This window comes from Candoia aspera, chromosome 1 (genome assembly GCF_035149785.1).
Source record: "Candoia aspera isolate rCanAsp1 chromosome 1, rCanAsp1.hap2, whole genome shotgun sequence".
Lineage (NCBI taxonomy): Eukaryota > Metazoa > Chordata > Lepidosauria > Squamata > Boidae > Candoia > Candoia aspera.
The window spans coordinates 156897969-156925106 of NC_086153.1; the positions used below are offsets into that span (position 1 = coordinate 156897969).

The following is a 27138-nucleotide window of genomic DNA, read 5'->3' on the forward strand; positions in this document are numbered from 1 at the left end:
CATCCTGGTGACTCACATCAGTTTCTGAAACACAGCTTTTCTGAAACCCCTTTGAGTAGAACTCCTACGATTAGTATTTATACAACTCTGGAATAAACGTCTATGAAATTCTTAACATAAAGCAGAAAAACCATTACTAAAAACAAGATTGACTATTCCTGAAATATAAAACCCTAAAGGCTTGTTACTTAACACCTACACTTAATTAACCCCTGCTCTGTACTCCATGAAAGTGTTTTCCAATGGGCATAACAGTCCTCAAAACAATTTAGAATCAAACTGATTTGCTTTTCTCAGTCTTTTATTATGTAAAGAATATATATGTCTCTATTGTACATCACAATATTTTTCAATTTATATTTCTGCAAAATGAATACAGCTGCCTCTATAAATGTCCTATTCCAAATAAGCCCTGAGTACTTTTAAAGCACATTAAAAAAATTTAATTTGTATTTTGCAACAAAGGATCAACTAATGAGCAAGTGTTACACATTTATTTATGGGGAAAATTGTTTCCAAAAGTCATATTCCACACTGCCTTTGTACATAGTGCAGTCAGGAACTTGTTCAAAATATTAACACACAGGAACAATCTATATAATTAGAAAATGTGAAAAGAAGCTTGATCTGATCTATTTCAATTGTTCAGCAAATGATTCTGTTTAGCTTGGTGTGGAAGACTTCAGGATTTTAAGTCTGTGCATATATATTTTGTAAATGTTCACATTTCAACTAATCTACTGAAGATAAAAGTAGTATGATCAAAAAGATAAAGTGCTATTCACAGTAACAGTGCATTAATCTAATACAAACAATCTGGAATAATCTGCTTACTCCCAGAAACCTACTTCAGGAAAAAGTTGCTTGATGAGAAGACAGTCAATTAGAAAAAGAAAGCTGTAACAAAAAGGCAGAGAATACGTATAAAGAACAACTACAGCTGTGGAGTGAATCCAAAGAGCCTGAGAAATTTTTATTAGCTATTTCTTTAACCAACATGCAGTAGCAAAACTGCTTTCATTTTCTACGGCAGAAAATGAGCTAGGTTTTAGATGGAAAAGGTTGATTTAACAAGCAGTATTTATGCAAATAATCCAGTTTTCCCGCCACCTTTTTTATTTTCTGAGATTGTGCAGCATACAGAAAGACAATGAATTTATTTTTCAAATAGGAAGTGAGGTTCCCAATCATTAACCGGTGCCATAGCTGCTATAGTCAAATACACCTTTCTTAAAGAATGAGGAGAATTCACAAATGTCATGCTTGGACAGGATCAAACCCTCTTTATTTACATATAGTGGAGATGATGGAGAATTAAGCATCGCATCGAAGAAGTTTCTGAGGTATTTCTGGAAAAGAAAAGAAAACCAGGACAACTGTTACATTATGTAAAATTGCTTTTACCTGAAACACTAGAAAATTAGGACAGAAATATAACACCTTTACATGTAAATTGGCTGCAAAATCTAGAAAACTTTAGAGTCACAATTAGTGTGCAGCTAGTTTCATGAGCCTGTAAGTTTTTGTTTCTTCAAAAGCAATGCAAGACCTCCTCCTCCTCCTCCTGCTCCTGCGAGTGAGTGAAATCTGAAATATAGTTTGTGATATTGTGTGCTTACAGTATGTGTATGGGGTCAACATTTCAAAGAAACACAACTAGTGTGGCCTCTTTGATTTTGTCTAAACAGCAGAGTTGTACAATACCTTGGATTCAGTCTCCAAAGAGTGCTTGGGAGTGTTCAGGAGCACGGATGCAATTGCTGTGCAATCTCAGGAAGACACGTATGGCGATGCTGCATACTATGTAGATACTATGCAGATATTCTCTGCACTCTGAAGCATTTTTGGAGGTTGATTCTGAAGTGCTACACAATCCTACCTAATAGGTCTCTGAATATCATTACATATTAGCATATGCTAGAACATCTTGGCAAATAAGGGCCAAATTGCATATAATGTGAAGATCACAATGAAGATCAACTATAATCAAACAAATTAGGCTAGCCCTAGACCTTGTTGGCCTTCCAGAAGCTATGAACAACTGGGTTGTTCTAGAGGGCATGTGGGGAGTGAATGGACACCACTGTGCTTATGGCATTACTGTCTTTCTAACTGATTAATTATTTTGATTTTATGCTTTTTATTAGGTTTTAGTTTTTTATGTTGTAAGCTGCAAAGAGTTGTTTTGGGACTCTGGGGGGCATAAAAATAAAGTAAATACACAAAATTCACAAAATAAAAGAACAACCCAACAAAAACCTGTGTCCTATGGGGACACACAGAGCATCAGCTCTGTTATATTAGCTGTTACATTTTCACTAGCAGGAAACAGGATACTGTCTAGTGGTTAAGGCAACAGGCTAGAAACCAGGAGTCTGTGAGTTCTAGTCCCACATTAGGCATGAAAGCCAGCTGGGTGACCTTGGGCCAGTCACTCTCTCTCAGCCCAACTCACCTCACAGGGTTGTTGTTGTGGGGAAAATAGGAGGAGGAAGGAGTATTAGGTATGTTCACCACCTTGAGTTATTTATATAAAAAAACAAAGGTGGGATAGAAAATGAATGAAAAGAAAAATTGTATAAGGGAAAAGTGATGCTTCTGTCTCCCATCACTATGCTCTTAATCTAATTTGCTCTCCCCTCATGACTTTAAGAAAATCATAAAAGATTTATTTTTAAAAAAGCACAGTAGGTAACGATTCATAACCTACAAAGATAAATTACCTACTGTAATAAAGATATATAACTCTTCTTGATTTGTTTTCTGAAAGTCATCTGAACTTCAATAAAACATCAATTTAACTACTATAACTTACTCATGTTCGATATGGAATGTGTTCCAATATTTTGAATGTGTTCCAATATTTTGAAACACAAAAATTATATATTTTCATCTTGCCCCCAACTAATTAACTATGTCCACACAGAAATACAGTTTCATATTTGGAATGGTAATTTATAGAGCTTTTTAAAAAAAGAATATTCTTATTGTATGTTTGATAGAGGTCCATGTGTAATTTCAATGGATTTAGCTTGCTAATACAGTTTTGTTTATTTGTTAAATTGGTTACAGTATCACCCATATATAAACAACTAGGATTTTCTTAAAATACTGATATAGACCTAAATTGCTTTATTGTATCTTATTTCTAGTGGATAAAGATTTAAGGCTAAGGTAAAATAAAATAATAAATAGTAATGCTGCTGCCAAATATCTCTAAAAAATTTAAACTTAAAAAAAACCCCAATATTGATGTTCAGAGGCATTTAGGAAAAGAATATGCTTTTCCATTTCTGTATAATAGGGCCAAAATTAAATTCCTGTGGCATATCCAAACGTATGTGTATGTTTTACAAAGGTATTTCAAGTATCTCAAATACCTATTCCTAATGATTCAGTGGCTTTCTCAGTATGTTTACACTGTAAGTGCTATATTTATTAAATAAGAAATGTTTGCATGTGAAACCTGTTTGATCCAGATAGAAGTACAGTACCTCTCAATAACTTCAGATAATCTTGCAACTAAGACAAGATCTAAGGCTTTATGATCATAAAGAAATATAAATCCATAGAATTATACACATTTAAGAATTGCTTTTAGTAGAATCCTTCAATTACTAGGAAATGTTCCTTGTCACCTGCACTTTTCTCATGGCAATTGACAGAAGTTAGTAAGCACTTTTATACCACTTGTAGCATTTAGACAAGCTGTCATTTAAACATATTCAATTATTGTAGAACTAAATATTTTATTTATATACAGGTAGTCCTCACATAACAATCATTCATTTAGCGATGGTTCAAACTTGTAATGGTGCTGGAAATACCAACTTGTGATTGGTCCTCACACATACAACCGTTGCAGCATCCCTGCAGTCATGTGATCACGATTTTGAAGCTTGGCGACCAGTTTGCATTTATGACCGTCGCAGCATCCAGTGGTCACGTGATTGCCATTTTTGACCTTCCTGGCTGGCTTCTGGCAAGCAAAATCAATGGGGAACCTCATGATACGCTTAACGGTCATATGGTTTGCTTAACAATCACGGTGATTTGCTTAATGACCATTGCAAAAAAGGTCGTAAAATCAGGTTGGATTCACTTAAAGACTGCTTCACTTAGCAACTGAAATTCCAATCCCAATTGTGGTTGTTAAGTGAGGACTACCTGTACTATTGTCTGAGGTAAGCATAATTTATTTTAAAGATAGTAGGGTTATATTGTGTGAAGGAGAGTGAGAGAGAGAATTTCATAATTTTTAAAGTATTGTTTAGCAGAGCTATTAAAATCCTATCTAATGCTTTATTAATCAAACACAAACTTACCCTATTTTGAATCTTAAAGCTAATTACATTCCAAACTTATCTCATACAAAACCAGTGTTACTGGTTAATAAGGTACTCCTGAAGATGTTAGGAATTTCTAGCTTTTTTATGGTACATCACATTAACATCTTCCTTTAAAAAAAAAAGTATCTATACCAGCTGTAAGAAAATGTCCTAAATTACAATTACAGAGTTTTAAACACTATAGTTTCCAGGATGCTGGAAAATTAACCAGAGATTATAAAAGATTCCAATACCATAGCAGGTGCTTATCAGAACTTTTCCTGAATATCACCTATTTACAGACTGTCAGATATCTGTTTCTTTGTGACAATAAAAATTCATATGATACTTTTTTTTTTTGATATCAACATGATGCTATTGGTAACTTTGTGCATTACAGAAACCAATTATAATTGCTTTTACTTTAACATCTGAAGATGGGGCTTGCACATCATCCTCGCGATACACACACAAATTCTAGATACAAGAGTCAGATCACACATTTTACTACTGGGAGGTGCTACACTTTCCCCTCTAAATGTTATATAGAAGTACCTTGAGCATCACTGGTTATAGCTTCTGTACCTCTCTTACAAAGATAATAATAAACAAATTAAGAATAATAACCACCCCCCTCCGCACTGGAAATCTGAGTTTTAACCAGATAAGAAAAAAGGAAGTTAGGAACATAAGAAACAGCTGACAAACTGTCATAATAGTGTGTACCAAACCCTTAGTGAAAACATTATGATATCTGAGTGTGATTAATGAAAGTGCATGAATTGTCGACCTGCATAACAGCAATAATACATATATGAGTGACGGCAGCTGATGAAGGGCTGGCATCCCTAAATCAAAAGGACAGAGGAAATGTAGTAATTGCTAGGGAAATCTTATGTACAGTATACTAAAAGGATGAAGGCTCACTCAGTTGCAGTGCATTAAAAGTAACAAACTTGTTATCCCCAAGACATTACTGACTGAAATCATGGCGACAGGGGCAGGAGAATAATCTAGTTTGTACAATATACTCTGAAAGGTATACATATTTGAGAGGTACATAAAAGATCACATTTACTTTGAGAAGGTTTCCCCAACAGCTCCCATTTCCAGGTGGAACTTCTCTATCTAAACATGTATGCCATCATTACTAACGTATTTTTAAACTCATTACTGTATACTAATTCTGCCCAATGCTGGATTACCATAAAGTTCATGCATATATGTTTTTGTACTTTTTATTGATGCCTCCCATAGACTGAATTAACATTTAAACTATCATTCAAAAATTCCAATAAAACGAATGCCAAGTGAAGAGACATCTAAATTGGGGACCAGCTGTTATATAAACATTAGTTTTAATCAGTAGAAAAGGCAGGGTCTCTCCCCTCCCCCTTGCAAAAGGCACTAGTCAAACTATAGTTTGATTTGAAATTAGGAATGCTTGCAGATTATGGACTGGATCCAACATAAAACACTTCTTCCATCTATAGAACTCTTGATCCAGCTGAGCTTTTCCATTGTTGAATTGGAAAATATTATCGTTTCTGATGCCCACCTTTCTGTGCAAATTGATTATTGATTATGTACTACCAAGCCAGTGTCAACTCTTAGCGACCACACAGGCAGATGTTCTCCATGACAATCCGTCCCTAACCTCATCTTTCAGATCTTCCAACAGTGCACCCATTGACACTGTAACTGAGTCCATGCTGCTGGTTGTGTCTGTAACACATGTTTTTGAATATTTCTCTACCGAGCTTCTTGACAAGATGGACAAAGCATGCTGTAATGAAGTTACAGAACAAGAACAAGTTGCAATGGATGATTATGCAATTACTTTGAAGGGGGACTTAAATGTAACACAAATGGAACTGATGGATGACTTATTCCCTAAAGGAGATGTACAAATATCGAACCAGGAAACTGATTTGGACAATTTTTTTAATGGATATACAAGAGCTCTGTTAAGGTTTTGAAGGACTTTTTATTAGAAGTGACAAGCAAAAGGATAAGTTTTACTTATTGGATATACAAAAGAAATCTGTCAAAGTTCTGAAAGACTTTTGCCTTGAAACACAGATAAACAGCAAACTAGCTCTGAGATTCTTTTTGAAGGGGTTAAAGAATATTTTTAAGAACTCAGAGAAGAAATACAAGGTTGGCTTATTCAATCAGGGCTATAAGAGGAAAATAATTGTATCTGATTGCCCTTACTGGACTTAGGCTGACAAAGAATGATTGATAAAGCATTTGGGTTTTGGTTTTGTTTACTCAAGAGATGAGCTATGAGGCGAAGAGAGGTTATGTTGTATTTAGAGACAGTGATAAGCTATTAAAATTGTCTTTACTTGCTGGGATGAAGGGGAATCCATACTTTTGATCCATGCTCTGTACCGGATCCATACTTTTGTTGTACGTGTGGGAGTGCTATAGTTTCTAGACGCCGCATTACGGTCTCTGCTATGGGTCCTGAGAGTGGTGATCCCATGGGAGTTCCTCTGATTTGTTGGTATCCCTGTCCATCACACTGAAAGTAGGTAGTGAGGCAGAGGGTGACGAGGTCCATGATTCTGGGTATTTCCATCTTGGTGTCTTTGGCAAGGTCGGGTTGTTGCATAGAACTGCTGCCATGGATTCGTTCGCTAGTGCCGGGTCTATGGACGTAAAGAGCAATGTGACATCAAATGAAACCATAATTTCATCTTCTATTTTCAGGTCATTGATTTTCTGGAGACACTGTAGTGGGGAGTTGATCGAATATTCACTCCCCTCTGTGAGATGACCAAGCTTTTTTGTAAGTTCTTTGGCTGTGTTGTATGTTGGGGTCCCTGGTCACGATACGACTGGATGAAGAGGTATGTCAGGCTTGCGTATTTTGGGGCGTCCACAGAAGCATGGGCAGAGGGGTCCACTGCTCTTCATCCACCTCTGTTCTTCTTTTGCGATTTGGCCTTTCTTGGTGAGGTCGTTGAGGGTTCTCTTGATCAGGTTGTCCAGTTTCTGTACTGGGTTGGTGTTTGCTGGGATGCGGGTTTCTTTGTCCTCCAGGAATTCTTTGGCTTTTTGTATTGATTGTCTTCTGCCCATGACAACCGTGGTTCAGCCTTTGTCTGCTGGAAGGACGGCAATAGTTTGGTCATTCTTTAGGTTTTTGAGGGCTTCTCTGTCCTCTGCTTTGAGTGGGTTCTGCTTCTGTGTTCTTCTGGTCTGTGGCATGATTGTCTGCCTTACGTTTTCTTGGGTCTCTGTGGTTTTAAATGCTGCTTCTAGGGCTGCAAAGAATTCTAACTGATTAGTGTTGTCTACATCATAGTTGACGCCTTTCTGGAGGACCATGGGTTCTGCAGTGGATCCTGGGCAGCTGGACATGTTGACTACCCATTTTGGCTCAGGTACCTCTTTGCTTCTGGGGTTTAGCTTGAGCAGTTTGGCTTGGAGTGTTGTTTTCCTTTTTTTCAGCTTGTCTTAGGGATGTAGTCTGGATGGTGGTTATCATCATTTTTGTGTGTCCTGGGGTCATGGTTTGTTCCAGTTGCTCCCTGAGGTTATCTGTGGTGTGTTGGTATTTGTTTCATCTGAGGTGAGCATCCATGATCGTATCATTTTTCTTTTTCCTTTTTAATTTATTAATCATTACATTTATACATTATACATATATATTTGCAATTTCCAATGCAAATCTGTTGGCATGAATATATAATACTGAATTACACTGAGCGTCATCAATCAAAGTAACTGTCCCAGGTAGTCAAGTTCAACCTGCAATAATTATTTGCAATAATGCTTCCTATTATATTTTAATAAATGAAATCCATTTAGAATCTATTGGACTTAATAATCTTTCTGATGTGTACACATTAAAAATAAGGTTATTTGCTGCCAATGGAGTGAAAAAAAACCCCTCTCTTTAACCTGTTAGAGAGAGTAAAACCTATGATTTATAGTTTTTGCACCTCTGTGAGCTTTTGAATGTATAAGGCTATATTAAAAAAGAACAAAATAGGTCTTGGTAGTAAAGGAAATCAATCTTCTCTCCTGAGCAAAGTCAAAACAAGTCTTGTCAAAAACTATTCACAGGAAACAACAGAGGAATTGAATTTACAACGCCTTTCTAGGTTAGCAGTGACAGGGTGTCATTTTCTAGAGTGGCCCTGGCAAACAGCTAGCCCAAGTGCTTGACATGCATCACCCGCCACTTCCTTGGGTGAGATCAAGAACTGAGGGATGATTGATAAGTTAGCACTGAAAAGGGACAAGACTGAAATGCATCTTCTTTCTGTACTTGAGCATTCGTGTCATTGATATACATGAGCGGTGAGCATTGTTTGAAAACTTGGTACGTACAAACCCAGCAGACAAGCATAACTGAAGAATCTGCCTTTATCTGACAGCAAAAGGAATTAATTAAATTGGAACATTGGTTGGTATATTCTTTCTTTTTTCCAATAAGATGTACACTGTGCAATTCAAACTACACATGTTTACAAATCTGGTATACAAGGTATGCTGTATTACTGTTGTAAAGGTTAACAAACTATGGTAAGATGCAACAAAAATATGCATTTAGGAACCTCCTAAAAACTCAAACTTGGAGGAGAGAAAGAAAGAGATCCACATAGCCTACATTTCAACTGTAAATGTAAGGGTAATAAAAATGCCTTAGAACAATTCTTGCAAAATTCAAGTATCTGGATCTCAAATAATTTTCTTCAAAATTCTTTTTGAACGGACATCTCACCAGGAACTTGGACAGCTCTTCCTAACTGAGCACTTTTGCACAAAGCTCCACGGGACATTTGTACTGCATAGTGCTAGACTGGTTGGAAGGGAAGAGTATTTTCACAGAGGAGCAGATTGACTTTAGAACAGGGCAACCCACTCTGGATCAAGGGTTAATGCTTTATCATCTAATTTAAAAATACACTCAGCTACTCAAAGCAGTTTTATATGCTGCTTTCATAGAGTTTAAGCAAGCTTTTGACTCACTATCAATGGATATAGACATTGGATAGCTGCCTCCTTCCTCTCATATATGGATTACGGACTAACACAATGCGGTGGGGAATCTTTCAGAAACTAATGTAATTAGAAAGGGAGTGAAACAAGGATGTATCCTTGTTCTCCTACTGCTCAGTTTTTACATTCAACAGTGGGGTACTTAGAAAAAGAAGAACATCATCTCCCAAAGTCAGCCAATAAACTAGTACGTGCCTGAACTGTTTCATGCAGGTGGGTATTGGCGAAGTAGAGGGAGCGAACATGCTGTGAAGTACAGGGGTGGCAGGTGGACTGGTGGAATATGGCACATTGGGAAATTAGTGGTAGCAAAAGCAGGAATGGTGGCTGAGGGGTGGGAGGGAAGGTGCTGGGAAGATTAGGGGGATAATCTGTGTTGGTGGGATATGTTGCACTGGACACAGGCAGCAGCATTAGTACCTGAGGGAAGGGCAACCAAAGTGCTCCAGGTTTCAGCTCTGCTGAACCAAAGCTGATCCAAACCACTTCTGCAGAACTGCTGGAACAAGATAGTTAGTTCTGGTTTTGAAACAAGGGTATCTTCCTGTTTGATGCACATCCCTACAATAGGCCTAATACAGTAAGACTGATATACGCAGATGATTCAAAGCTTTCGTCAAAGACCCCACTACTGTAGTCTCATGGTTCACAAATACCGTTAAGATTTTCATGCAACTTCAAGTTTCACATCTTATCATCAAGAGTTCTCAAGGCCAGATTCAGAAATATTCACTTTAGAGAAAGAATCTGCCTTTGCAGTGTGGGCCCTATTAGCTGGTTCATGTCCTAGAGAGATCAGAGTGCTTTATCCTTCTAGCACTTCTTCTCAGGCCATTTCCTGGGTGGTTAAATAAATGTTATATGTAGGCGTCACCTGCTGTCAGATAAGGACTAATCTTCATCGAAATTGTATTGATAGCCTGCTGGCTTCAGTCACTATTAGCAGTACATTAAGCTACAGTAGAATACTTTACTCAGCTCATTTATATAAGGCAGTAGTAGGCTCATCGTTTTATGGTGGGAAGTTCATCTTACTGTTAGCATCCCCCCCCCCTCCCCTCAGGTGTTGTAACTGTAAAACAAATATATTTTATTGTTTCAATCCACATTGGGGAACACAAAGATCTGATAAAATTCTACCAGAAAAAAAATGCACTTGTAACTATTTTCTAGGACTTCTTCCTTCTTATAGTTCATAGTTAAAAAGCCTAATTTAAAGAGTTAAAGAAATAAGAAAGGTTCACATGAGGCCACTAATTATAAATGACAGAAGCCTCATTTTTTGAAATTCTTAGATTTAATCCTAACTACAAAAAGGCATCAGGATTCCTTTCTATAGAAACCATTGGTTCTAACAAATTTATTTATAGGTCTTGATTGGAGGACTAGATTTTGGCAATACAAATTTTCACTCATTTGTGTAACCATCCTTCTTTAACACCATCTATTACATTACAATCTATAATTACCACACTCTTCTGGATCATAAAATTAAACAATTCAATCTGATATGGTGTAATAGTAATGACATCTACTTATTCTTTTTTCTTGTAAAGTTTGTAGGGAGATTCAATAATTCCAGTGCTTCTAGGGATTTATGTTAGTTTTGGATGAAACCCAATTCTGGAGGGTTAAAAATCCTGTAAAGCAGATTTGGTGCACAGGTGGATACTCCTGTTTTTGGGGAGAAGGAACATAATTTAAGCACCCAGGGTTTTCCAACTTACTGATTGATTATGTTCCATCTTTTAGCAACCACAAAGACAGATTTTCTCCATGACAATGTGCTCTAGCCTGGTCCATCAACTCTTCCAATGGTGCACTCATCACCACAGTAACTGAGTCCATCCACCTTGCTGCTGGTTGTCCTCTTTCCTTCCACCTTTCCCAGCATTAGAGACTTTTCCAGAGTGTTAGGTCCTCACATAATGTGTCTGAAGTAGGATAATTTGAACCTGTTCATTTGTGCCTTTAGTGAGATCTCTAGGTTGATTTGGTTGATGATCCATTTGTTTGTTTTCTTGACTATTCTCAGGAGTCTTCTCCAATGCCAAAGTTCAAAAGTGTCAATACTATTTCAATACTATTTCAATAATAATAATAATAATAATAATAATAATAATAATAATAAAAAATTAAATTTAACTCTGGGTGGTTTGAAAGTCCAATTTTAGCTTCCGTTGAGTGTTATAGTTGAGTGTTATAGGAAACACCATTGCTTGCACTATTCTGATATTTGTAAGTACAGAAACATCATGGCATCTGAGTATCTTTTCCAAGACTTTCACAACTACTTTACCAAGTGCTAGTCTATGACGTATTTCTTGACTGCTAGTTCCTTTACTATTGATGGTTGACTCTAAAAGATAGAAGCTATCTACCACTTCAGTATCTTCATTGTTAAATATTCTGGCTTAAGAAAGTATTAAAAGAGTTTAGCACAGGTGTAAACAGGCTGTCTGCTGTCCCTTAGCTTTTTCTTTGCCCTTGAGGATAAATACAGAAGCAGCCAAACACAGAATCATGATAGATTTGTTAAGCATTTATTGGGCATAACAAGCCTATTTTCCTCTTTTCCTCCCAAAAAAACACCCCCTGGTACACAAAATAAAAAAAGATGAGGCACAAATCATGGCCTTACTTGCCCTGCCAGACTACTTTGTCTTCCTCCTTCTTAGCACCATTATGGTATCGTGGTTAATTGTTGGACTAAGGAGATTCAGGTTCAGATCTACTCTCAGCCATAGAAATTCACTGGGAGTCTTTGAGCCTATCATTCTCTCTTAGCCCGACCTCCCTAGTAGGGTTGCTGTTGTAAGGATAAAATGGTTCTCAAGCTGACTTCCATTCCTGGAGGAAAGGCAAGATATAAATCTAACAGAAGAATAAATAAATAATGATAAAGCTGGATGCAGCTGCAAAAAATGTTGCCTATCTCTGGTTTAATATTACCTGCAAACTGTACATTCAAATTCTTTTTGTTATTCGTTTAGTTGCTTCCGACTCTTAGTGACTTCATGGACCAGCCCACGCCAGAGCTTCCTGTCGGTCGTCAACACCCCCAGCTCCCCCAGGGATGAGTCCGTCACCTCTAGAATATCATCCATCCACCTTGCCCTTGGTCAGCCCCTCTTCCTTTTGCCCTCCACTCTCCCTAGCCTCAGCATCTTCTCCAGGGTGTCCTGTCTTCTCATTACGTGGCCAAAGTATTTCAGTTTTGCCTTTAATATCATTCCCTCAAGTGAGCAGTCTGGCTTGATTTCCTGGAGGATGGACTGGTTTGATCATCTTGCACTCCAAGGCACTCTCAGAATTTTCCTCCAACACCACAGTTCCAAAGCATCGATCTTCCTTCTCTCAGCCTTCCTTATGGTCCAGCTCTCGCAGCCATATGTTACTACGGGGAACACCATTGCTTTAACTATGCGGACCTTTGTTGTCAGTGTGATGTCTCTGCTCTTAACTATTTTATCGAGATTTGTCATTGCTCTTCTCCCAAGGATTAAGCGTCTTCTGATTTCCTGACTGCAGTCAGCATCTGCAGTAATCTTCGCACCTAGAAATACAAAGTCTTTCACTGCTTCTACATTTTCTCCCTCTATTTGCCAGTTATCAATCAAGCTGGTTGCCATAATCTTGGTTTTTTTTTTTGAGGTTTAGCTGCAAGCCAGCTTTTGCACTTTCTTCTTTCACCTTCATCATAAGGCTCCTCAGTTCCTCTTCGCTTTCAGCCATCAAAGTGGTATCATCGTACATTCAAATACTACATTTAAATGCCTAGGTCATCTCTCATTTTCATAGATTTCAGCAGCATCTCTGTTTCAGCCCTAATGGATAAATTGCTCCCACTTTTCTTGTACAGAATGCTATAGCCATTTCATGCAACCTGTGTAAAAGCAGCAACTACACCCTTCCATGTAGCTCTTCTCCAAATATTTGCATTTGTCATGTTAAAAAGAGACTGCTAAGTGATAGTTAAGTTATTACTGCTGATTTATCAAAGGAAAATGCATTCAGGTGTCAGTACTTTTCAGATTAATACATAAAACATTTCCATACTTAGCAAGTAATTTCTTTCCTTTCCAAAAGGAGTAATTTTAAAATTAAATGTTGGCATCCTTTCCTTTTTTCTTTAAATTCCCACAGGGTTTTAAAAACAGACAAATAATGACTGCATTTCCCTATTTATAGTTATCAAATGCCATGAATGGGTAAACATTAACTTCTATTCATTAGTTTAATCAACAAAATTCTTGGCTGTGTCAGTCAAGACAGATTTAATCAAGGAAGGCCTGCTGTAAAGTTAAAATTGCATACTTAAACTGCTGAATAAATAATTTCGAGTTTTACTGTGGAATAGGCCCTCATAAACCACTACTTTAACAGCTGGCTTGGTCTGCTTGGAGCTGGTAAACCCATAGTTAGGTGCTGTCACTTTATATTGGAAATTAAGTTATGGATCTACAAGCCTCTGTAAAAAAGCATGAGCTTTTATACCTCATGATCTTGTTTTCAGGCTACCATAAACTGTGTCAGCAAGCAAACATGAAGTGCTTCATAATTATTTTCTGTCAGGAAATTTCTTATTCACTGGGCAACATTATTGGTTTTAATAGGATTCCTAGTTAGAAAAATTGGGACCACTTGAAAGAAACTTCCACGTTTCTTCTGAATATGGAATTGGGAAGACATAGTGTTCAGCTTCCTTTAGCAAATGCATAAAGAGTCAGTTCTGAGAAACTGAGAGATGCTTCCTGAACCTGTACGGATTCCAAGCTAGAGATGGACCATGGAGTTAGATCATGAGGCTTCAGGGAATGCTAAATCGTTGTTGTAGGTAACAGACAATCTGTGGGAATTTGCTGAATAGCCTCCAACAGTAACAAAACCAATTTTTTTTTCTTCCTAGCATTTTTTTCCTGTAAGTGCAGGGTCCAGTTTTTTCGAATCAACCGAATGTTGATCCATTGATTGCAACAGGAATTAACTGACTGGCTTGTCGCCTGAGCCTGACGTTGTGGGCTGAGAGAGAGTGACTGGCCCAAGGTCACCCAGCCAGCTTTCATGCCTAAGGTAGAACTAGAACTCATGGTCTCCTGGTTTCTGGCCTGGAGCGTTAACCACTAGACTGAACTGGCTCTCAGTAACAGAACCACGAATCAGATGGATTAAGGCTTTTCTTCCTAAAAGTTCTCTCCTGGCATGATGGCTTGAAAGTGACTAGCATACCAGTTCTTTGGCAAAGACTGTCACATGGGAATCTAACTGCACAGTTGGATGTGTGTTATATCTCACATGACTAGAAGAGTTAGTTGATCCCTGTGTAAACAGTAGACCATGCAGCAGTATGGTTATTTAATACTTAGGAACCAGGTTCTTCTATACTAACATGTCACTAGATCGATTCAGCTGATTGCAAATGGTAAGGACAGTGTTCCTATGTTGTGTCAATGTCAGTAACAATGTGACACATTTCCTTGTCAAAAGTAATGAACCATTATTATTATTATTATTATTATTTCCTCCTTTTTAATGTAAGTATGTATCTATGAGGGACGCGGTGGCGCTGCGGGTTAAACCGCTGAGCTGTTGATCGGAAGGTCGGCGGTTCGAAACCGCGCGGCGGGGTGAGCTCCCGTTGTTAATCCCAGCTCCTGCTCACCTAGCAGTTCGAAAACATGCAAATGTGAGTAGATCAATAGGTACCGCTTCGGCGGGAAGGTAACGGCGTTCCGAGTCGTCATGCTGGCCACATGACCCGGAAGTGTCTATGACAACGCCGGCTCCAAGGCTTAGAAACGGAGATGAGCACCGCCCCCTAGAGTCGGATTCGACTGGACTTTACGTCAAGGGAAACCTTTACCTTTACTATGTATCTATGTATGTATGTATGTCAAGGTGGCAAACATACCTAATGTTCCTACCTATTTTTCCCCTCAACAGCTGAATGTGAATATTTAGCCCCTGTTAAAGCTAAATAGTAGGTATTTTTCATATCCCAGAAATACTTGTCACTTGACTACAGATCAGTGATAAAATTTTATAGCCAGCCTCCTGTGCTATTGCCCTTTTAAGTTATTCCTTCAGGTGACAAATAGAGCTAATATCTCAGCAGCTGCCTGCTGACTCAACACAGAAATCTTTTACTGGCCTATTACTTAGATTGACATGATAGTCTGCTTACAGCATAATGAATTTACACATACAATTAAAATATACACTGGACTGTTAGATCTAAAATTCAGTTCATTAACTTGCAATATAGGGAAGGACATTTGGGTTTCAGCTGGAGATTCTGCTTAAAGAAATTTTTTGGCAAAGCTTGGTTTTAATAAAGCAAAGAACCAATACCGAGCAGAACTGATCTGCATTTCAAAAAGCAATGAATGAACCAGTATTAACTGACAGCTCTCTCTGATACATACTGTTGATTAGCATGTAACATTAAATTTTCCACATTTAATGGTGCAATATAATCTTGTAAACGCATTTTCTCCAAACCCTAAACAACAAAGGTGAGAGAAATCAAACTTTCAAAATACTATACTAGCTGAATTCATGATAGCTTCCTCTCCCAGGAGCGAAGTTAAAAGGGCAAGAATACATTGGAAACAAAATCTAAGACAGTGATACTGAGAGCCACTGCCACACCAATGGCATCTTTATCTCAAAACTGTAATTAATTTATAGTAAAAGACTAACAAAAGAAAAGAAATGCTACTGGATAAAAATGGTGAGTTAGCTTATTAGGGAGACAAAAGTTAGTGTTGGTGACTTTCTGGCGAGTTAACCAGATCATCCAATCTTGAGCACAAGGCAAACTCCGTACCTTCTGATGGCAATCATCAGAATTTAGGCAGAATTTAGCAATTTTCACTGCAATTTTGGTAGAAGGACCCATTAGTATAAAGAGGACAACTTAAATTTCTGGCCAATATATGTGCCTATGCTGTATATTAAAGTAAGTATTAAGGTTCAGTGAATTAAAAGAAAACCACATGTCAGTTTTGCTATAGCTTCATATAAACAGAAGCACAAGAATCATGCAGGAGTAGCAGCTTGCTATCACAATAACCAATACATGTTCAAAATTATTCATTAAATAGCTGAATGTATAGGAAAAAATAGAATATAATTCCAACGCTGAGAATGGAATATAATTCCATTTTTAAAGTAACAAGTTTTTTTTACAACAGCATGAACAATTAAATTATATATAGCAACAGAAATAACATTTCATGTTACACTTTATAAGGTTCTGGCTATATTATAGTAGTGTTTTGATGGTTAGTATTCTAACAGTAGTAGACAAATGTATAAAAATACAAATAGTTTGTGAAAACACACCATTGTTATTTTCTAGTTTCTACTAAACTTAAGAAAAACAAGTTCTGTGATAAATGACACTGTTGTACCTAGAGTATTCCCCCGCTAAGGCAAAACTGAAAGCGTTTATTAGAAATCTTTCCAGCACAGTTAAACTCACTTCTCTCAATACTTTTTAATCACAGCTTTAAAAGTGACTGAAGAAGAATTGTCATTACTCATCACTGATTTTATTACATCAGCATCCATCTCAGGTTCAGCTCTACCCACAGAATGGAGACGATCTGGACTGCGTGTACTGGCAGACATACAATCTCAGAATGCTTGGATGAAGGAGACACGGACTGTTCCTGATTTTATTTAGCATCCCCATCCATATTTAGACACCCAGCCCTCCCTTCTGAGTTAAGAATAGGCTTTGGAGCCGCCATCATCTCACGCAATGTGATTCATTCCCTATGCGAATATGCACCCAGAATTCTCCATCAACTGATTGTTTAATTATCAGCTGGATGCTGGGAACAGTCTGCTGCTTCCCTGCTACAACTGTGATAGGAGTGCCGGAATGGAGGCAGAGCATAGGAATCCAGCCATCAAACAGGGGTGTTTGAAGCTGAGAAAGCCATGAAGCTTCCATGGAGAAGAAAAGATGCTGGAAAGCAGCAGCAGGTAGGGGAAACAATGGCAGAAATACAGTTGTAAGAGTTGAACACTTTAGAAGGTTTTTTAAATAAATAAATAATCGATCGATCGATCCCTTGACAGTACAGTGTTCAGTTCAGATTCTGAAACCATAAAATGCTTGATACAATCTTGACCGGAGGACAGAAGGTTCTTTTGATGTCTGCCCCTGCCAGACACTTCCTTCTCATTGCCTCCTATTAATGTAATTTTCCCCCTTTCCTTTTTTAAAATAGTCATTGAAAGTAAATGACCCGGTAAATGGGAGTGAAATAACTCTTGGGATTAAATTCTAACTGTTTAGTTTTTCTGCTTAGAAGGAAAAGCATCAAATCATAAACTGCTAACCACTCATTTCAAATACTCACCCATGGGGAGGGAGGGGGAACTCTGTGTGTTGGGCCTAAGGTAGTAATTCTCACTGTTCCACCTAAAAAAGCATCTGCCTCACCATTATGAATCTTTTAATTTCATGCTTTTTCATTCCCAGTATAAATGTTTGATAAAATCAAGTAGTTCTTAGTCTTCTATTATAAATAGGAATGGTCTCACTATTGTTGTTATTTATTGAAATACCTATAATTGACTCTTAAGTTCTCTATAACACAAAAATAAATCCATGCTGTCTTAGTTCTTGGCAAATGAAGTAGATGGGCAGAAAGGCGAGATATAATTCAAAATAATAATAATAACAACAACAACAACAACTATACTATCAAATCAAATAAATTGTTATTGCAGGCATTTACCTGTATAGATAATTTTAAAAATATCTGTTCAATCATGTCCGATTCTCAAAGATTGCCTGGACAAGTCCCTGCAGTTTTCTTGGCAAGGTTTTCTGGCAGTGGTTAGTCCTTGCTTTCTTCCTAGGGCTGAGAGGGACTGGCCCAAGGTCACCCATTTTGTTTTATGCCCAAGGCAGGACTAGAACTCACGGTCTCCCAGCTTCTAGCTTGGTGTGTTTTACGTATTTTTTACGATGGTTTTTGATATGCTTTCATATTGTTCTTCCCTTGTTTTTAAATTGTTGTATTGCTCTTTTTGCTGTTTTTATATTTGTATTAATTGTTTGTAAGCTGTCCAGAGTCATATATATGAAATGGGTGGCTATATAAATTTGAATAATAAATAAATATCTTCATATATAAAATTTCTGCAAAATACTGCAGTGGGGAGTTTTTGTTAGACATCCCATTACAGTGTCTTCCCTCCTATTTTATCCACTCTCTCCCAACTCCCTATGTCAGAGTTGTCTTTCCATTCCAGATGCTCACTGGAGTGCTTTTTTTCTCATGTTGCTCTAGGTTTTTCCGTAATGATATTTTGCATGTTTGCAAGTGTTTGGACTTTCCCACACTACTAATATTTCCCTCCTATAATGGCAGAGCTTTGCAACGTAACAGCATCACTACTGAATATCAGGAATGGAGAGAATGATAAAAGAATTCAGACCAACAAATTTAAATATTGTTTCTGCTCTAAAGATTATTCTTGTGTACATCTCTTAGCCTTGTAACGAAATAGTTTCTACTGAATTCCAAGAAATATTTCTTTATAAGCTCAGAAGACTGTTTCCTACGTGTTTCATAGATAGATTGATTATTTATTTATTTATCAAATTTGTCTCCACCCATCTCCCACCCGAGGGACTCTGGGTGGTTTAAAACAAAATAATCAATAAAACAATAAACATACAACATAATTACAATATATAAAATACAGTATATAAATAAACAATAAATATAGGTAAAAATAAAATCCAGATGGTAAATGACCTAATTCAATTCTTGTTTGCAACGAGCTACTTAAGGCATTAACCATCCCCAAGCATGACTATTTCCCTCCCTGCCCCAGGCCAGGCAGCAGAGCCAGGTCTTCAGATTCCTCCGGAAGGCCAGGAGTGATGGGGCCAACCTCACCTCTGGGCGTGGGATGTTCCAGAGGGTGGGAGCTACTGCAGAGAAGTCCCGCCTCCTGGACCCCGCCAAGTGCAATTCCCTTACCAGCGGGGTCCGTAGCATGCCCTCTCTGCCTGACCAGGTGGGACAGGTTGATGCAATGGGGACAAGGCGGTCCCTCAGGTAACCTGGCCCCATGCCATGTAGGGCTTCGAAGGTGATAACCAACACCTTGAATTGGACCCAGAAGCAAACTGGTACCCAATGCAGATCACGTAGTAGAGGTATTATATGTGCCCTTCTAGGGGCACCAAAAATAGCCCACGCGGCTGCATTCTGGACCAGCTGTAGCTTCCGGATACTGTCCACTTCCTTGGGTCCAACAGGATCAGACTTCCCAGATAACTGGGTAAATACGCTCCCTTGGTATCTCCACGGACCATGCATCACGCCTGGAGTCTAACTTGGAATGTTATGTCCCGTGCACATCTCACATATAGCTTTCATATCCCATGTTAAAAGAAGCAGCTATTGAACATTTCCCGTTTCTAATTTATACCCCATGAAATTATTCCTATTGATGAAGTATAATTGTATAAATATACTTACAAAAAGTTCTTTTTAAAAATTCTATTACCTCTAAGTGATTTCGCCGCTCTGCAATGACTCGTTCATCCTTGTTTCCAAATAGCCTTTTTGGGGGAAATTCTAGCATTGCCAGCTGCAAGAGACAACAGACAATGAATCAGAGAAAAGTTTCTTAAATATGAAGCACACATGGAGCAAAAAGGTTCAATGTAAGATATATATGTTTATTGGATGGTCTACTAAATCAGAGAGAGAGGGAGAGAGAGTGTGTTTTGATTTATAGGCTCTCTTTTTACAAATGCAAGCAGCTTCAAAACAAGCCAAAAACAAATAATGGAAAAAGCCAGTAAAGAAAACAGCAGAATTTACTAGTTCAATACTGCTCATAAAATTTAGAAACAGACCAAATAAGTTGAAATAGGTGTATTTTGCAGTCTTTTCTAAAGGCAGTTAAAGAGTATATTTTATCCATATGCAACCTATTGGAGAAATAGTCAAGGAAAGCAGCTAAGAGACTTGTCAATTTTCCAAATGTATAATGTTATTTCCAACTTCAAAACAGGTTTTTATCCACTGCCTTTACTCTAAGACTGCTCTAAAACATGAGATCATCCTGTCCAATGAAAGATAAAGCAGAATCTAATCCAAGAAAATGACTGTGGGGTTTATATAAATCAAATCAGATCATTTCTAAAATGTATGTTTTTCAAGCGATAAAGAGGCTTAACACTTACACCTTGAGCTAATGAAACAAACTGGCAGACAGTGCTGACGTAAAATGGGCTGAATAAATTTATGAATTCCAATAATTAGAAAGTAACCTATGTGGGACTGGAATTTCCAGATCATTATTAAACTCAGACCATAAGAATTATAAGAGTATAGATCAGTATAGCAGAACCTACACAATGAGACCAGTTGCCAAAAAGAAAAAAAACACCTAGTAGCTACAGTTGACTGCTTATTACAAAAGCAGTATTGTACTCTTCCTTTTCAATTTAGGGCAAAATCTGTGTTTTATTACCTACCATAGAGCCTTGTGGGAAAAGTAAGTTAAAGAAGAGCGTAAGTGCTTTCATATCTCTCATCATCTGATTTAGGTACGCTACTTTCAACAGCCACAAATAAAAACATTAGAACGTTATTTTAAATGTAATTTAAGCTACTTTATGTCAATAGGCTTAGACTCCATGTCTTGATTCTTTGTCTTGATTTTCCATGTCTGACATGGGAAAAATCAGATGTAATCTTATTCTGTATTCAGTGTCAAGATCTGCTTCATTTATGTTTGAGCAAATAATGGGAGGATAATGTCCTACTTTCAGGTTTTTGAAGTTTGAAAAGCTAACACGGAGCAGAAGTGCTAAAACTCAAAGTAAAAGAAGTAGATAAAAACCCATGTTTAAGTCAGAAGTAACACTATACATTTGCTAATTTGGAAATCTGACAACTCTCTTATCTTTATTAGTTGGGACATTTTTTCAGTAACTTATTTGAAGACAAAATAACCTTTGCCAAAATTTCTCCAGAGCCCTCAAAAGGCAATATAAAACTTGCTCTCAAACAGGTCAAAGGCAAAACAACAACAATAATTTTAACTAGAGGGGGGAAAAAAACCCCCCAAGGCAAATAGTCTTTTTTTAAACTTTAGCCCCCCTGCCCCCGACATCCAGCCTTTAGGTTAAGTTCTATTTCTGAAAAATGCAATTTGTTCTGAAGGAATGAACTATTTATTTTCCTATAACTGAAATTATTTGAGTTGTTATCTGTCAATTCACACACATATTTTATGCTTCTACACAGAGGCCATTTGGAATCTTCTACATCTTTAAAAAAATAAATGGTAGGAGGTCCCCTCTGTGTATAGCACACATAATTAAGTACAGCTCTGACTGAATTTGTTTAGTTTCCAAGACCAACACAGAAGATGTTGGAGAAGGGGAACGTCCAGCAAGTAAGGTAGGAGGGCAAGGATGCATGAATTCACACATCATCAAAACCAAGGTCGGTATGCTTGCATCTTGGGCAATACTCAATGCTTCTGAAGCAGAGGTGGGAGAGGTGCTCAGTCTCAAGTTTTTTTCCCAGCAGGACTTGATGATAGCCACTGCCGAGGCATGTAACGCCCACTTGTGCAGCAGATGGGATATGACTAAGCTGATTCCCCAGGACATTCCTTCTTCAGTGTGTGAATTGTAACAATAAAAATTGAATGGACTGAATACTAATTGGCTATATGGCTGAGACTAGAAAGGCAGGTGAACTGGGGTTTGGTAATCTAAAATTTCTCATAAACAAGAAAAAAAGAAGAAGAAGAAAAGAATCAGATTAAAATAAACAAAATCGAATTTAAAAAGGAAGAATCCTAGAACTGACAGCCTCCAAGAACAAATATGCTACCACAGTGGCAGGTGAAAATAAATTGAAGAAATGTAGCAGGAGCTACACTACTTATCAATATTATTCACAAGTTGGGCCTCTTGCCAAGGTATTCTGTAAGTTTGTGAAGGATTCCGGACAGGCTCTACAGAGGCCCGTAATCCATGTGTACGAATTAAAGAGAAAACAACAAAGCAATTATGGCTTATTCATAGTACTACCATTACAGTTCATAATTCTAGACAAAATTCTTTCCAATAATGATTTTATTGTATTACTCATTATTGGGGTGGCTATTAATAGTCAGGGATGGGGTTACTCCAGGTCAAAGAATAATTACTGTGCTCTTGTACACTGCAATGTTTACAATCAGAATGTGCTTGTGTGGGACAGATCTGGACTGCTCTACTTTGGTTAGGTATATAGGTTGTTGCTTTTACTCTGTATATATTTTAACTCTGATCGTCTATGTAAAAGATGTTGCTGGACATGAACACAAGAAACACAGGTGGAAAATCTCCATGAGGACTAGGCCTTAAGTGCCTTTGCTGTTTCTCCCCATGTTGTTTCCTAATTTCACTCTGATCTGTATGCGGAACCATTCATTCAGTTTATTATATTCTCAAACAGGGAGTAGACACAAGCACAAATAAATGAATATTACAGTTAGTAAACGCTGTTATTTGTTATTCTTTCCAGCTTGACCTCAACTTCAGTCAAGCATCTCACAGTCTTCTCAGCCCAATCAATTTTCTCAAGTCAAAGTCGGTAAAATACACTTTCAGTTACCTAAATGGTAAAAATGACCTAGCAGTTACAATGCTCAGATGATTCTCTTCACTAACCCAACAGAATAATCACACTGAAAACAAAGTAGGCAGCTGTGCATTCAACAAAAACAGGGAATAACATCCAGCCTGCAGGTGGCTTCTCCCATCATAGGAGATACTCCCATGATTCAGCTTTTCTCTTCTTTGCCATGGGGCATTATTTTCCACATCCTTTTCCTAATGACCTTGACTTAATAATTCTGCTATTAATAATATGCAAAATTAACCTCTCAGCTCAAGGAGACTCTTAATAATTTTAAAGAAAGACAGCATGGTTAATTTCTGCAGCAATAATTGACTGGAATCCCATCCAATGTTATATAGGCATTTGGGGGAGATCTAGGCAACAGAATTTACTGCATTATTTTAACATCAGTCTGTCCAATGCTATTAAAGAAGCAAATTAAACTCAGCAGAAAATGTTTATCTACTATAGGGGCATCTTTCATTCCCAAAAGTAATTTTTGGACCTAGCTGGATATAGCAATAAACACTGGAAATATTAGGCATGAGAGGTAACATAATATGATAAATTACTCCAGCATTGTGTTTATTGTATATAGTGTGGTAACACTCATATGCAGAATGCTAATAAAAAGTGAATGCAGTGTAATTTAAAAGTTTATGCAAATATTTTGAAATGTTATAAACACTACGTAGTCTTAACTCAATTTTAAACTGTTTCCTAAATAAACACATAGGACTAGTAAAGAGTTTACTAATTAGTTACATCCTTCAAAAAGTATTTCCAGGAAGTATGTTCATTGCTACTGACTCATTTAGTTCAATTCAAGATGCTCAGTAATATTCACTAGATTTCTAAATGTCTCATGTTTCACTTTCTACAATATATTTTGCCTGCAGCTGCATTCAAGTTTCTGCAAGAGTCACAGGGGAGTAGAGATATTCAGAGGCTACACTTCCTAGCATAAGCCAAAATTCCCATGTTTGGTTCCACTATTTTCAAGAATTTTACAGCATGGCTAACGTTCATCGTCTTTCCACAATAACAACAGAAACAGAAATCCACTGAAACAATAGAAACAGAAATCCATATTGGTTAACATGCTAGTGATCCATTAACATGTTAACCAATAAAGTTATACATTCAAATGTTACCTTACTTTTATACTCATGATGGTCTGAAATGTCTTTCTTTAGTTTCCTGATTATGCACAATAAAGACATCATATTGTTAGAAGGCAGGGTTCAGCTATTTTTCTGGGTATGAAACAACAACAAAAACAACAGCAACAACAACTGGAATCTTGAGACTGTTCTAATTTTTCATTTAATGGTAGCACGGGGCAGTCACCTTTCAATCCACCCAACTACTCCATCAGAAACACTGCTCCTTTCAACAAGTAAGCAAATAGCCCTTTAGAGAAAACAACTTGGGAATTCAACTGCCATTCAGGTATGCCCCAATCTGAGTAAGCCCTCCAAAAACAGCTGATATAATTAAAAAAAAATAACATCTAAATAGCATTCTTGAAATGTGTGCTTAATGTAACATATAATTTGATCCTGAGATACATTTAGATGAGCTGCTGGACATTTAAGTCGCAATTGCTTCACTTTCTGTAATGTATACCCTTTTGTCTATGACATGAGGTGAGCTACCAACGTGCTAGATCCACCCATACTTCTTGGCCCAATATCATGTAGCACTTCTGACACAATGGTCTTTCCCTTCCCTCATTGCCTGCTGTGTTGGAACAGAAATAGAAATAAGATGGTGCCATGCCAATATTAAAGTCCTTCCATACAGCAATATTAAAGTCCATACATCCCTGCAGCTCTAAAAATAATCTAGGTGTAAATAGTGACACAGCTACATTGTGAGGCCCAGATATGTATGTATAAGAATTTCAAATCAGAACGAGTACATTCTAAATTCTTAAGAATTATTTTAGAAGTGCCATGCTGTGTCCCCAGTGTAATGCTACAATTGAAAACTGGTCAATATACAATAGAAGCGAGAGCCTAGATTAGCATTTTTAATTACAAGCTGAACTTAATAGTTCTTATGAATTTAGAATTTTTGTCATGAGTACTGATGGCGAGCAGGAGGGGGCCTCTATCCAGGGGGGAAAACGCATGCGTAGTACTGAGGAATTAGGCAGCCATTCAAAGAGACACAGATCAGACCCGCCTTAACTTTGGGGGTTTATCTGTCTGGGTTTTCCCACGCTTCTTCAGTTTGTTAGGATTCTGTCTTATGTAGCAGTAATAAACACTAGAGACCTACTCCTCGTCTCAGCGTTATTCCTGACTGTTAGGACAATTCTGCCTTCTCAGGAGTAGGGTGTCACCAGGTATTATGAATTAATTACCAATCCACTTGAAGGAAACTTGGGAAGGAAAAGTTTCGTTCATGTGACTTCAAGTCCCAGGGCTCTGACCCCTCTAAGGTATATAAAAATGAAAAATTGGGATGTTGTTTAATTTATGAGGGACTTGCTGTCAAGAAGGAATATAGTCTCTGATCAAGGCTTTATGGCTAAGTTTACTGACAAACTCACAGTTGCAAGTCAGAGAAGCATCTTCACACATGCGTGCTTAAATGGACTACCTGCAGCCCTTTGGGATGGCAGGAGACAATCCTATTATGATCAGTACTGTCCATGTGGGGATGATGAGGTTGAAATGGTTCATTATGGGTTGCCATGTTGCTTGCAGTATAAAGAGGTAGTGTCAGAGTACAGCATTCAGGCACAATAATTGTGTCTGAATGCAACACTCTGCCATGGGGTAATTGGGTTTGAGTAGCTGGGAATAGATACATGTAGTTTAGAGCTTGTTACACAGTGGCACAGGGGGGAGAGTCGCCGGCATTCCAGCAGAGTTGGTGAGAATTGTTTAGGTGAAGTTTCATATCAAGGTCAGGCAGTTGGCACCATCTGGGAACTACTGTAGGCTTGAAGCAGAGGGAGTGGGGGTGTAGTAAAAAAGGGAGAGTGCTGAGCAGTTTATTATAGCAAAGGTGGGGGCTGGCAGAAAAGGGGAATGGAATGTCTTAATTGAACGTTGTGCGCGGGAATCTTCCTTCAAGGCTTTAACCTGGTCCCAGTCCCTTATCTTAATAAAGAACTTTTTACATATCCTAAATGGCTTATGGCAAGAGTTACTGAGTTTAAGATTAAAGGACCATGATCCTCACAGGTTGTCATGAGTGCCGTTGAGCTAAAGTCATCAGCGCAATGGCACTCATGACAATGACAAGGAAATAGGTGAAGGGGTACAAGTTAAGTAGCCATCAACCCACAACGACTAACGGCTAACAAACAATAGCTAAACGGATCACGGAGCCACCCAAGCCATCAGCGGCAATACAACGGGGATCGCCCAGCTGAAAGCAATCAGCAGAAGAATGAAAACCTGAGGATGGGCGATCCTGGAAACCCTCAACCAATGGCAGGGCAACGCATGGGACAAAGGGGGGTGACGTGACCGAGAGCGAGGGGGCGCTGACCGGCGCGGGGTATTTAAACCCCGCACCGGCGCGCTCCTGTCACTCTCAGCTTTTTTCTACCAACGTTGTACCTACCCTGAAATAAACCAGAGCCTGCTTTGCAAACCAGTGTCTGAACGTTATTCAGAGGCAGGCAGCGCATGACATAAAGCTGAGAGTCATAAACTCAGCCTCGCCGAGCCCCACCGGACGACAACGAGCCGCGGGAGGAGTAGACGGCGAGAAGACCAGCAAGATGAGGCCGGAACGACGCGGGCAAGGAGGGCGAGCCGCGCGGCAAGAGACAGAGGAGGACCGACCGAGGCCAGAGGCACCGCGGACTCCCGGAGCCATGGACGCCCACCCCACCCGACCCGAGCCTCAGCTCCAACCCCAAGGGGAGATGGCGACGGAGGCAACCCGACCGCGGGAGGGAGCAGCACGACTTCCGAAACCAGCGGAGGACCCCGCGCCCCACATCGCACCCCAGCAACGGGCGTGGAGCGACAGCCCCACGATGCTCGACATGGAGGAGGACGACGGAGACACCCATCAGACGGAGGAGGAAGCGGACCCGCGGCGGAGGGACGATGAACCCCACCGGCAACCCACCCCCGAGGACGCGCCAACGG

At 38.5% G+C, this 27138-nt stretch overlaps 1 protein-coding gene across 2 annotated transcripts in view; it reads right to left on the bottom strand.

The window, feature by feature from the left end:
* Positions 1-280: 280 nt before the first annotated feature.
* Positions 281-27138, bottom strand: part of KIF16B (kinesin family member 16B) — a 165065-nt gene continuing 138207 nt past the window's right edge. For both annotated transcript variants that reach the window (XM_063316465.1, XM_063316451.1), the window contains 2 exons: positions 19893-19976; positions 281-1349 (listed from right to left, as the gene is read on the bottom strand). In XM_063316465.1, the coding sequence (XP_063172535.1) occupies positions 1191-1349; positions 19893-19976 (243 nt within the window). In that variant the 3' untranslated portion in view covers positions 281-1190. The remainder of the gene's footprint in view (positions 1350-19892; positions 19977-27138) is intronic.